Below are 14,090 nucleotides of genomic sequence, written 5' to 3' on the forward strand. Positions count from 1 at the left end.
AATGATTTTTGTACTACAAGAGGAAATTCTATTTCAGTTATCTGGTTGTATAAGCTCCAATTGATCTAAAAAATGCTTTAATGATGTAAGGAAAATTCAAAATTTATACATGCCAGAACATGCGACAATATACCATTTACATGGGCGGAAAGTAAAGGCTGAAAGCTGGGGATTTCTGCCATATTTAGCATAATAATCATTAATATGAATCACGCTTACACAAGTATGTACAGCATCATATTCCATGCAACAATCTGTAGTATGTCAATCTCTTCCAGGGAGCATTTATATAAATCGTAATTTCCAACACATTGTACTCAATGTTAATGAATCATATTTTCAAAATTTTCCAAGGTGTGACCATCTTTACCAGTTAAAATGGCCTTAAAGCTCACAAACAGTATAAGAACATCATATTTTGGATTTTCTCAAGCATCAAGAACCTAGAAAAAAAAAAAAAAAAACAGATCCTATCATTTTTAATGGGCATTTTAAAGTACCTTCAGTAAAAACAAAGCTCCTATTTAATAACATGCAACACTAAGAGCCAATGACCATAAGAAAATTAATATCCAATATAACACATGTCTCCTACATACTCTGCAATTTGTTCCAGACGCACAGTGAAGAATGTATGACTATCTGCATCTCGAACAATGCCATTCACAAAACAAAAAAAAAACACTAGAAGATTTAAAGAACGGATCCTATCATTTGTAATGGGCCCTTCAGTAAAAACAAAGCTCCTATTTAAAGATGTGCATGACTAAGAGCCAATGAACAAAAGAAAATTAATATCCAATATAACTCGGATCTCCTACATACTCTGCAATTTGTTCCAGACGCACGGTGAGCAATGCATGACTATCTGCATCTCGAACAATCCCGATCTCTTTATCCATATCCCTCTCCACAAGGTTTCCAAAAACGCCTTTGTGCTTCCCATACAAAACTAGAACAGGTCCGCCACGCTTTGGAAGTGCCGTCTCCAAAATGTCCTGATCAACACCTTGGATGATCGCCTTGTTCTCATCCATAGATATGTCACATGTCGTTGGCCCGACAACATCCATGACCTCACCTTTTTTCAAGTAAAACCTCCCTCCTCTGAAATCTTTGCTAACTATTCTAACCCGGATATGACTCCTGAGCCAAGAAATGGGCACCTTCTCCTCTTCCCTACGGTCACCATTGATACAGCTAGACTGTGAGTTCCTATTATCAGATTTTGCCACATCCTCTCTCCCCCTTTCTTCTCCATTTCTTTTATCTTTCCTTCTCTCCTCCTTGCCTCCATCCCTCTTTTCCCTATAATTTCCATCATCTTTTCCACGAACCTTCAATTCCTTCAATTTCCTCAAACACTTCTCCTCTTCCACTGAACCCACCTCCGCGACCTCTGCCAATCCAACTCTAACTTCCTCGCCACTCCTCGACAGCTTCAAAACAACCACATCAGAAACAGAATTACCCAATTTCTCCACGACCTTCCCCTTCAAACCCACATGCCGACCATCGATAATCCTAACAGATTTACCCACAAAAACTCCTCTCACCTCCCTAGGAACAAGCTTCTCATCGATCCCAACAACATGCCTAGTCCTCCCATCAGGCCCTTTTGGAGCAACAAGAGTCTTCTTCTTTGTATCTAACACATCAGGAGTAAACCCTAACCCTTCCTTCCCTGCTCTCCTCACATATTGCACTACCTTCACATCTTCCTTGGCATTTCTACCAATCCCTTTCCCCTCTGACCATCCATACCCTGCAAGATAAGCCGCAGCGAATTTCTCCACAGGCATATCAACAAATTCATCGAACCCACGATCCTCAGGTAGATTTTTTAGGTCTTCTCTGAATCTCTGCAATCTGAAGGCTTCAGTATCTATTGGTTTCTTATCTTGTGTTAGGGTTTCTACAGAATTGAAATTGGGTTCAAATGGAGGGACAAGATCTACTGGTTCATTAAGGCCACCATTTTTCTTCATGATATTCAATCCGAAAGCTAAGCTTTCGATTTTGGTATCGGTATCGAGGACGGAGGGAGTTTCGAGCTCGAACCCTAAATCAGTTTCAGAGGGGAGTTTAGAGGGATCGATGTTGCGCATCTTTTTCTCGGGTCTTCTCCATGTGTCCTCAATTGGAGGGATGATGAGGTTTGTTTTTTGGGTTAGGGTTTTGGATGGGTCAAATTCGGTTACAAATTGGGGTTTCGTTTCTTCATCATTTTTGGTTTTCTCTTCGAGAAAATGTGTGGGTTTGTTGTTGGGTTTGGAAGAAGAGGGTTTGGGAGGGAGAGAGAATGATAGTTTCATGATTTCGAATTTCCTGTTTTTCTACTGAAAGAACAAGACGAGAGAGAAAGAGAGAATGAAGAGGAATTAGGGCAAAGAAGATCTCCCGAACCTTCTTGAGAGAAACTTGGGTCGTTGAATTTCTATCTGACCTGCATCGTGAAATCAATTTGGGTCGGGTTTAGAAATCATGGATCTTGGGTTGGGTCCAATCTCAAGTCGGGTTTTAAAAAAATGGAAACTTGAAGCCTGACCGTGATTATAGGCATACTCTGACTTTCTTAAATAGCTCTTGAATAACATGATAGAGTATTTTCAAATATATTATGCGGTGAATGCACATGTAGATCGGTGTAGCCAGAAGTACTGCCTTTGATATTTGATCCAACAGCAGCACCTTATAAAGTACGCTGCTGTTTGATCAAATATCAAGGGCTGTACCGCCTACGCCTATTTACGTGGGCATTCACAATATAAAATCTCATGACATAATTGTTTTCAGGGAATTGCTAGCATCCATCTCAAAAAGCATTTTGCGGCTGGTCTGTCTGGTCTGTCGCATGTCAGACCAGCCACTTCTTTAATGAAGACAAAAGTTCACAAGGTGGCTGGTTTGACATGCGACAGACCAGCCGTGAAATGCCTTTTGCGATGGACCCTAGCAAATCCCTTATTTTCATTGAGGTGATTAAGTTTGTGATGTGAAAAAAAAAATAGAAATGCTTTTTGTTTGAAAATTTAAACTTTTGCACTTATGACTTAAATTTAGAGATTTTTAGAGTGAAAACTTATCTTTTTACAATCTTAAAAATTAGTGCTTATTATAAGTTGAACATTAAAACCTATCTCAGCCCGACTAAACCTAAGAAACTATCTCAGGTAGGGTCAGGTTTATGATTGTATTTTTTTCCTATAAACTCAACCTGACCTGACCAGAGATAATCTTTGTGTAGGGCAGGGTGTTTTGGAAAACCTGACTTGCCCACCCGAGTTGCAACCCTAATTTGTACATGGTAGATAGACTCTTATCCATCATGTTTCTATTTTGTTCTATTTAGATGTTCAATGGTTTACTAGAAACAATGTAATCTACAGTCAAGTTCACCCAACACAAGTAAAATGCAGACGTTTTATACTTTGGGTTCATTTCCACCAGCTTCCCATGATAGAAATGCTTGTTGCTTATGAGGAGCCTGCTACGTGTTATGGTCCTGAATGCGGCGTCAGGACATGCCTAGGTATGGAACTAGGTGGGACGAAGGCCAGCATGGGACTTGTTTAAAGAGCATGCCTAGGTATGGAGGAACTAGGTGGGACGAAGGCTAGCATGGGACATGTTTAAAGGGCAGAGGCTAACGCATTCCATCAGAGCTTGAGCTTTTGGCGTAGATGTTAGGTACCAACCAATGCGCCAAAAGCAACAGAACACGAATTAGACTAGGCCCTTAATGTTAAGGTCCTAAGTGGGGGCTTGCCTTACACAGTTACACTAGGTCCTCTAAACCTATCTCATACCACGTTGGGTCCTACCTAGTCTCATACCTAGGCAGGCCCCGCACTCAAGACCATAACATTAATGTTAGGTACCTAATCGATACGCCAGAAAACCCTAGACCTCATGGAACGCGTTAGGCTAGGCCCTTTAAACCCATCCCATAGGCTAGGTCCCACCTAGTCCCATACCTTGGCAGCCCCCAGTCAAGACGATAACAGAGCCATCAATAAAATCTTAAATTCTAGAATCCTTATTTGAGACTCATCATGGGTCCTAGCCAAAGTTAGCAAAATGCTGTTTTAAGCAGCGTTTTTTTTTAAAAAAAAAAACTTGTTTTATTAGTTTACCATTTAAAAATTTTACACCGTTTTTTTAGGAAAATGTTTTAAATGGACGCATTTAAAACACATTTTTTTGGCTAACTTTCCAACTTTAACGCCCCTATAATGTGTTAATGACAATATTTTAAGGCTACTGATATTAGCACTACCGTGTTTTAAAAATTGAACTAACTCATCTTGTTTTTTATTATTTAAACAGCTGTCAAATGTTATTACGGCTCCCAATAAGCTCTCATTAGCCCTTTAAAACAGAAAAGACAAGCTGAGTTTGTGCAATTATTAAACATTTTTTTTGTGTATCCGTTTTTTTTTCCACGTTTGTTTGAACCACTACCATATTGCCGAATTACGTTTTGCAAACTATAGTCCTTAGTAGTCTAGTTTATACTAAAAGGTCTCTAGCAGTCCATCCAACAAATAGATTCATCTGTTTTTCGACATGAATAAGATCTTTAGCTTGGGGATTGTCTGTCTACTGTGCTCAATTGAATTCATCTACATCATCTTTACCCATCTCCTAGAAGCATCTTTGACCAAGGATTATCACTTAGGGCATGTTTAGCAATCATGAAAAATTATTCCATGGAATATTCATCTGCCCAATTATGAGAAGAGTTGTAAAGGAGGAAGGGGGAGAGACTTGAGAAATCACTAGAAAACAGTGAAAAATTAAGCTACTTCAAATTGAGTTTTTGTCTTTGTTTTTCAGGGCATTTTCTTGCGCCCCTCCCACCTTCTCAAGTCTCTCCCTACACACTCATCTCTCACAACCGGCCCCACTAATATTCCATGAAATATTTTTTCATGGTTTCGAAACAAATGCCCTTAGGGTCTGTTTATTAAAACGGGCATAAAACAAAAGAATATTTTAAGACGGGCGTAAAAAATTTACAGCAAAAATGGAGTATATTCGACAAAATCCCGGAGAATGCCTCACTTATAGGGCACGTCTGGCTGCCAGGAAATGTTTTTCCTGACAAATCGCCATCTCCAAGTGTAAATTGGAGAGAAATCAGGAAACAAAATCGAAATTAGGAAACAAAATCCTAGAGACAGCTTCTCCAATGGAGAGAAGATGCAAAAAAATCCAGTAAGAGAAATCTCTGCTCAAAACCGAATCAATCATTTCGAGTTTTTAGCATCTTCTCTTCATTGGAGACGTCGTCTCCGGGATTTTGTTTCCTAATTTCTCTCCAATTTACACTTGGAGATGGCGATTTGTCAGGAAAAACATTTCCTGGCAACCGGACATGCCCATATCAAGTAAAATGGGTATTTTAAACACTTCTTTGTGCAGTGAAGTGTGCACTACATTAGCATCTAGCTATCAGTGTTGATACCTGATGGAGAGAAATTATATGATGAATGGGCATACAAAGACGTAAAGGTGGTATGATGGAAGTACCGCCCTTGATATTTGATCCAACAACAACTTCTCAAAAAGTGAGTGTTTGTTGGATCAAATAACAAGGATATGGGATGATGAGTACTTCTTAGTATGCCCCTTCATCATATAATTTCTCCCTGATACATAGGGTATGGAACTGCTTCCCATGATAGAAATGCTTGTTGCTTATGAGGAGCCTGTTACGTGTACTAGTCCTGAATGGGGCGTGAGGACATGCCTAGGTATGGAACTAGGTGGGACGAATACTAGCATGGGACATGTTTAAAGGGCAGAGGCTAACGGGCAGAGGCTAACGCGTTCCATCAACGCTTGAGCTTTTGGCATAAATGTTAGGTACCAACCAATACGCCAATAGCCGAAGAACACGAATTAGCCTAGGCCCTGAATGATAAGGTCCTGAGTGGGGGCTTGCCTTAGGCTAGGTCCTCTAAACCTATCCCATACCAAGTTGGGTCCTACCTAGTGTCATACCTAGGCAGGTCCGCACTCAGGACCATAACATTAATGTTAGGTACCTAATCAATACTCCATAAAACCCTAGAGCTTATGGAACGCGTTAGGCTTGGCCCTTTAAACCCGTCACATACTAGGCTGGGTCCCACCTAGTCCCATACCTTGGCCGCCCCAGTCAAGACGATAACAGAGCCATAAATAAAATCTTAAATTCTAGAATCCTTATTTGAGACTCACCATGGGTCCTAGCCAAAGTTAGCAAAACCTCGTTTTAAACAGCCTTGTTTTTTTTTTAAAAAAACATGTTTTTTTAGTTTACCATTTAATACTCCGTTTAAAACTTTTACACCGTTTTTTAGGAAAACGTTTTAAACGAGCGCATTTAAAACACATTTTTTCTAACTTTCCAACTTTAACCCCCCTATAATGTGTAAATGGCAATATTTTAAGGCTACTGGTATTAGCAGTTTAGCACTACCATGTTTTAATAAGGGAAATGTTATCAGCACTACTGCATTTTGATGAGGGCACTCCTCACTTTATTAAATGTACGGTATGGCCCGCACGATAGGGTGATCCAAACCGTCCATTAGATGGGCCACAGCCTAAATAGGTTGTGCCTCATAATCATTTCCATAGGTTGATCCTAACCCTCCGATCTGAGTGTTAGAGGGTTGATCTTAACCCTCTATAGATCATAGGGTTAGGATCAACCTGTGGAAATAATTTTTGGGGCACAACCTATTTAGGTTGTGGCCCATCTAATGGATGGTTTGGATCATCTCATGAGGTGGGCCATACAATACTTTTAATAAAGTGAGGAGTGCCCTCATCAAAATACAATAGTGCTGATAACATTTCCCTTTAATAATTGGAAGAACTCGTCTTGTTTTTTATTATTTAAACAGCTGTCAGGGCTGCAAACGAGCCGAGCCGAGCTTTGGGGTGTTCCGGCTCGGCTCACTTAGTTTTATGATGGCTCGTGTTCGGCTCGGCTCGGCTCGTGAAATATTCGATCAAAGCTCGGCTCGGCTCATGAAATATTCGATCAAAGGGCTCGGCTCGCTTAGTTTTTATAAAAGCTCGTGTTCGGCTCGGCTCGTGAAATATTCGATTAAAGCTCGGCTCAGGGTCGGCTTGTTAAGTGGAACGAACCGAGCTTAAGCTCGGCTCGTCTCAAGAATGATAAAAAGAGACAGCTGTGGGATTTGATCCCAGGCCCTCTAAATCCAGCGCCTTAACCACTCGGTCAAACTTTCATTTCTAATAAACAACCCACATTCTTTTATTTTATCAGTAAAAAACAAACATAATCCTAGCTTTAAAGCTCGGCTCGTTTATGAACCAAGTCTAAAAAGTTCACGAGCTTGTCCGAGCCAAGCTATACAAAGCTCGGGTTCGGCTCGTTTAGTAAACGAACGAGCCCGAGCCGAGCTTTTAACAAGCCGAACCCAAACAAGTTCGCGAGCCGGCTCAGCTCGTTTGTAGCCCTAGCTGTCAAAGGTTATTACGGTTCCCAATAAGTTCTCATAAGCCCATTAAAACAGACAAGACAAGCTGAGTTTGTGGAATTATTAAACATATTTTTTTGTCTTTCCGTTTTTTTACCACGTTTGATTGAACCAAGGTTTTAAATTTCGGTTTCGGTACCGATTTCGGACCCCACCGAAATCCGAGCCTTAACCAATCGGCCAAACTTTCATTTCTGATAAACAGCCCACATTCTTTTATTTATCAATAAGAAACAAACATAATCCGAGGGTTCGGCTCGGCTCGTTTATGAACCGAGCCTAAAAAGTTCACGAGCTTGTCCAAGCCAAGCTATACAAAGCTCGGGTTCAGCTCGTTTATTTGACGAGCCTAATTTTTGGGCTCGGGTTCGGCTTGTTTAGTAAACGAACGAGCCCGAGCAGAACCCAAACATGTTCGCGAGCCGGCTCAGCTCGTTTGCAGCCCTAGCTGGCAAAGGTTATTACGGCTCCCAATAAGTTCTCATAAGCCCATTAAAACAGAAAAGACAAGCTGAGTTTGTGCAATTATTAAACATATTTTTTTTTGTCTTTCCGTTTTTTTGACCACGTTTGTTTGAACGAAGGTTTTAAATTTCGGTTTCGGTACCAATTTCGGATCCCACCGAAATCCAAAATTTCATCCCGAAATTTGGTAAAAATTAAAAAAGATTATTTAATTCATTTCGAAATTTCGGCCGAAATTTTGTAACATTTCTTTTTTTTAAAAAAAATTATATTTTCTCGAAATTTTGGACCGAAATTCTCAAAATTTTGGACCGAAATTCTCAAAATTTCGGCTGAAATTTGGTAATGTCCGAAATTCCGGATTTTGCCAAATTTCGGTTTCGGTGGTCTCCACCGAAATTTCGGATTCGGTTTAAAACCATGGTTTGAACCACTACCATATTGCCGAATTACGTTTTGCAAACTATGTCCTCAGTAGTCCATTCTCATCCTAGTTTATACTCTAAGGTCTCTAGTAGTCCATCCAACAAATAGATTCATCTGTTTTTCAACATTGGGGATTGCCTGTCTACTGTGATCAATTGAATTCATCTTCATCATCTTTACCCATCTCCTAGAAGCATCTTTGACCAAGGATTATTACTTAGGGCATGTTTAGCAATCATGAAAATTTATTCCATTGAATATTCATGTGCCCAATTGTGAGAAGAGTTGAAAAGGAGGAAGGGGGGAGACTTGAGAAATCCCTAGAAAACAGTGAAAAATTAAGCTACTGCAAATTGAGTTTTTTTGCGTTTTTGTTTTTAAGGGCATTTTCATGCGCCCCTCCCACCTTCTCAAGTCTCACCCTACACACTCATCTCTCACAACCGGCCCCACTAATATTCCATGAAATATTTTTTCATGGTTTCCAAACAAATGCCCTTTAGGGTCTGTTTATTAAAAAGGGCATAAAACAAAAGAGTATTTTGAAACGGGCATAAAAATTTTGCAGCAAAAATGGCGTATATTCGTCAAAATCCTTGAGAAAGCCTCACTTATATCAAGTAAAACTCTTCTTTGTGCAGTGAAGTCTGCACTATATTAGTATCCAGGTATTTGTGTTGATACCTGATAGAGAGAAATTGCATGATGAATGGGCGTAAAGGTGGTACAAAGACGTAAAGGTGGTATGATGAAAGTACCGCCCTTGATATTTGATCCAACAGTAGCTTCTCAAAAAGTGAGCTGCTGTTGGATCAAATAACAAGGATGGGATGATGAGTACGTCTTTGAACACCCATTCATCATATAATTTCTCCCCCGTACATACATACATACATATTATACAGATCTTGTATATGTATAATTTCACCTTGTCCGGATGCAGAAAAAGATACAATACAAACAGAAACGCCCATGAAAAATAGGAAATTTATCTCTTGAACTCATATAAGATAAATGCCATGAATTTCAGCAGTAATTTCCATATCAAAAGGCATGATAATAGGGTAATACACAAGACCATGAAACTCCATGTCTTTTGTGTTGTCCTTTATGCCCCCTCCATCTCTGCATGACGTCTTCACCCGGTGTTTAATGTCTTCTAACAGTCAATCTATACAGTAAGTGTCACACAGTAACTGTTGATCGTCTTTCCTCCTGCAATCTCCAGATTAATCATGTCTACTTGCTTCTTTCCCCTCCCGAAAAAATCAGTCTAGATTGTTCATTGTTGTGAAATCAATATAAAGTTATTTCATTTGTTATGTCGGGCTTACCCATCAAAAGAAAAGAAAGATCAATGAACTTTGGCAAACCGACGTATAATCAGAGCCCTTTTGGTACAAGGAATGGAATTGGTAGCACTGTCTGGAATAATAACAATATCCTTAAAGAAGGGGTGCGATTGGATAACGCCAATGAGATGATGCATTTCATCTTCTATATTTACCAAAAAACTCAGATTGGGGAATACTTATTTTGGACAAATAAGCTGCGAATAGATTGACCATCTTGTGCTTGCCACACAAGGTAACTTACATATGATACAACCATGGTTTAAAATTTCGACCGAAATCCGAAATTTCGGATACCGGTGAGGACTGAAACCGAAAATTTCCGAAATTCAATTTTTTGCCATTTACCAAATTTCAGTAATTTCGGTCCGAAATTTCGGTTTAATGACATTATTTATTAATAAAATAAAGTGTTACAAAATTTCGGCCAAAATTTTGGAATTTCGGTACAGAATTTCGAACCAAATTATCAAATTTCAGTTTTCGGTAGGGTCCGAAACGGTTACCGAAACCGAAATTTTAAACCTTGGATACAACATACCTCACTTGTAGCTGGCAAAAGCATGAATTTATGATCAAGTAATATCAGATTGAAACATAACAAATGCTGTGTGACTTGAAATTTTCAGGCTCTCTGTTTCCATTCCTCAATTATGAAAGATGACCCATTGGGTCAACTCTAATGTCCCAGTTCGAGTTCTTAAACCTTGTAAAGGGCCGCTTCTAAGAGCAACATATTCCAAGCTGTCACTATCCCTTTTTGTGTGTATAAAAAAAACGTACGACAACAAAGAGGAGAGAGAAAGACACATAGGGAGTCGATTTAAGATATTTGGGAGTCGATTTATCACTGCCCAAAAAGAAATGGCCAATATAATTTCAGATGGACTCATAAGAAGATTATGGCCATATGGAAGCATGTATAGATGGTGTGACATGCTCAACCTCGAGTTAGAAAATCTGGCAAGCCGACTAATGTAGAGTGTCCTATACTATTCCTGCGTCTTTAGAAGTGCCAAATTGAGCACCATAAACTGAACTGAGAGCTTTGTGAATGTTGAGGTTATGTTTAGTGGGGATTATGTAATATTGTGTTGTCTCTTGCTTCCCAAACAGTTAGGAAAGTGTTTTCAAACCATATTACATGCAAACGTGCAAACAAGTGGAGATGGAATTTCAAATTTGAAAAGAGAACTGTTATTCTCTTGAAAAGGGTTTCTCTTGTGCTTAGAGAGAAGGAAGTGAGTGCGGAAGGCTTCTCTTTAGGAAAGAGAGGTGAAGAAGAAGAAGCACCTTGGGTTTTTCCAGATTTTCTGTTGAGATAAGAGAGGAATGAGATTTAAGCAAAGACTAATCACTTTGGGGAAAAAGGGTGGAGAAGAAGAACGTAAGGGCCGTTTGGTTTATGATCTTGTGCAAAGACAAGAAAGTGAGATTTATTTCTCTTGTGGTTTCCTTTCGTAGTGCAAAAAAGGGATTTTCTTTCTTGTACAAAGAAAGGGGTTTGAGAGAGAAGGGTGTCCATGGAAGAGCAAAGAGGGTTATGGGTTTACAGGATTTTGTTAATCCCGCCTTTTGTAATCTTGTTATCTCTTCTCTAATAGTGGAAGAAGTGGTTTCACCCGTGGATGTAGTCCATTGTGGTGAACCATGTAAATTGTGTGTGTGTTTGTATGTAGCTCTCTTGTGATTGTTGTGAAAGCTTTTATATTTTCCTTTGATATTAACCTAATTTCTTGTAGGGATTGGCCCACCGAAAAAAAAAAAAAAAAACTATACTTTAAACACAACTATTGCAAAAGACATGAGCAAGGTTTGAAAAATAATCAAATTAAGACCCTCTTTCATTTGAAATTGTCAGGCAAGATTAAGTAAAAGTGAGACAAACAAAAGCAAGCTCATGCAGATTATAAAAACATTTATGCACCATCCTAGAGTTCAGATGGATCTTGATCAAATTGATGAGATTCCTGCTTCTGCTTTGCCCATGAAAAGCATTGTTTGGAACTGTTGGGGGCCTTAATAAACCATCAGCTCTTCAAAATTCATAACCCATGCTAGCAGTATAAGCAAAGTCTATAAAATTGGAAGGCAAACCCAGGTTGAAATCCCATTGCACCCAGTATTGTGATCTTCAAGAAAGCAGCTTACCTGATGGTTTCCACCAAAGGCTTTTGGGGTTGGCCCCTAGCTCAATTGAAAGGTGCTTTAGGTAGCAATCTGGAGGAAATGACTTGGGTATAAGCTTAGCTATAAAAAAAAAAGGAAATCTACAAGATGTACTGATCAAATAGGATATGGATTGCTCAATTGGAAAGTTTCAAGGCTTGCAATAAGTGTGCTATCAAGTCTGTCACATCCTCAATATTATGGGAAAAACTTCCCTTTGAAACTTTGCTAGACTGTGAGTTCCTATTGTCAGATTTTGGCTCAGCCTCTCTTCTCTTTTCTTCTCTATTTCTTTAATCTTTCCTTCTCTCCTCCTTGCCTCCATCCCTCTTTTCCCTATAATTTCCATCATCTTTTCCACCAACCTTCAACTTCCTCAAACATTTCTCCTCTTCCACTGAACCCACCTCCGCAACCTCTGTTAATCCAACTGTAACTTCCTCGACAGCTTCAAAACAACCACATCAGAATCAGAATGACCAGATTTCTCCACGACCTTCCCCTTCAAACCCACATGAACGATCCTAGCAGATTTACCTACAAACACGATCCTCCCTTTCCCAAAGGCATACCATGTAATCCCAGCGAGGTCACCTTCCCTCAAATGGCATACCTCATCCAAAGGCCCAACGTGACAAACTTGAACATAATTTATGGTGAGACCGAGCTGCCTAGTGTCCTGAGTTGGAACACTGGATGATGACTCTAATGTAGACTCAGACAATGTCTTTGCGAGGGGACTCGTATGGAACTGAGTCGCCCTACTGCAAAGAGACCTTTGGGGGACAATGATCGACGACTTGAACCACGTTCCCCCAACAAAGAAACTTCCAAGTAAGGACTCCACTGATTGAAGTTGGTCACGATTCACGAAGGCCTGATCGGAATCTTTTTCTCCGGTGGAGATCGTGGGTCCTACACTCCTACCCCATGAAAGCATGAGGTAAAATGGTGGGCCCCACCCGTTATATGTGTTTGAATGAGTTAGTGGGACCCCCTTTCAAATCATATCAATGAGCTTCACTGGTATCATTATTTTGGTCTTTTTAAAATTTAATTTTAGGGCGCTCGTATATGTCACTTTCCCACCATTTGACCGGTCTCTCTCTCTCTCCACACCATAGGATAATCCAAACCGTCCATTTGATGGGCCATAAACGTAAATAGGTTGCGTCCCAAAATATCATTCCCATAGGCTGATCCTAGCCCTCCGATCTAAATAGAAACTACACCTTATGCAACCTCTATAGATTGTAGGGTTGTGATCATCCTATGGAAATGATTTTTGGGGCACAACCTATTTACATTGTGGCCCATCAAATGAATGATTTGGATCATTCTATGGAGTTGGTCTTAAAGTAACATTAAGGCCCGTCCACAACATAGGACGATCCAAGCCGTCCATGGTTTGGATAATCTTATGGAGTTGGTCGTACAGTAACATTAAGGCCCAATCGTAGGCCCCAAAGATATTTTTTTAAATTGAAGCGTACCGTCCACAACATAGGATGATCCAAGCTGTCCATGGTTTGGATCATCCTATGGTGTGGTTCGTACAGTAGCATTAAGGCCCAATTTAGGCCCCACCCATATTTTTGAAAATGAAGTGTACTGTCCAGACCATAGGATGATCCGAGCCTTCCATTTGATGGGCCATAACGTAAATGGGTTGTGCCCCCAAAAGGGTTGGCCCATCAAATGAATGGTTTGGATCATCCTGTGGTCATACAGTAACATTAAGGCCCGTCCACAACATAGGATGATCCAAGCCGTCCATGGTTTGGATAATCCTATGGAGTTGGTCGTACACTAACATTAAGGCCCAATCGTAGGCCCCATCGATATTTTTCAAATTGAAGCGTATTGTCCACAACATAGGATGATCCAAGCCGTCCATGGTTTGGATCATCCTATGGTGTGGTTCGTACCAATTTAGGCCCCAACCATATTTTTGAAAATGAAGTGTACCGTCCAGACCATAGGATGATCCGAGCCGTCCATTTGATGGGCCACAATGTAAATAGGTTGTGCCCCAAAAGTCATTTCCATAGGATGATCACAGCCCTACGATCTATATAGGTTGCATAAGATGTAGTTTCTATTTAGATCGGAGGGCTAGGATCAGCCTATGGAAATAATATTTTGGGGGCGGGCTTACGTTGTTCAAAGATGGGCC

At 40.1% G+C, this 14,090-nt stretch overlaps 1 protein-coding gene across 1 annotated transcript; it reads right to left on the reverse strand.

Moving 5' to 3' along the window:
- Positions 1-551: 551 nt before the first annotated feature.
- Positions 552-2,572, reverse strand: MOS2 (D111/G-patch domain-containing protein). The gene has a single exon (XM_077392184.1). It carries the CDS (start codon positions 2,313-2,315, stop codon positions 792-794), a length of 1,524 nt encoding a protein of 507 aa, XP_077248299.1. The 5' UTR covers positions 2,316-2,572; the 3' UTR covers positions 552-791.
- Between the last annotated feature and the right edge of the window lie 11,518 nt (positions 2,573-14,090).

This window comes from Tasmannia lanceolata, unplaced genomic scaffold (assembly GCF_043159265.1).
Source record: "Tasmannia lanceolata isolate RefF3 unplaced genomic scaffold, GAP_Taslan_0.1 ptg000012l, whole genome shotgun sequence".
Lineage (NCBI taxonomy): Eukaryota > Viridiplantae > Streptophyta > Magnoliopsida > Canellales > Winteraceae > Tasmannia > Tasmannia lanceolata.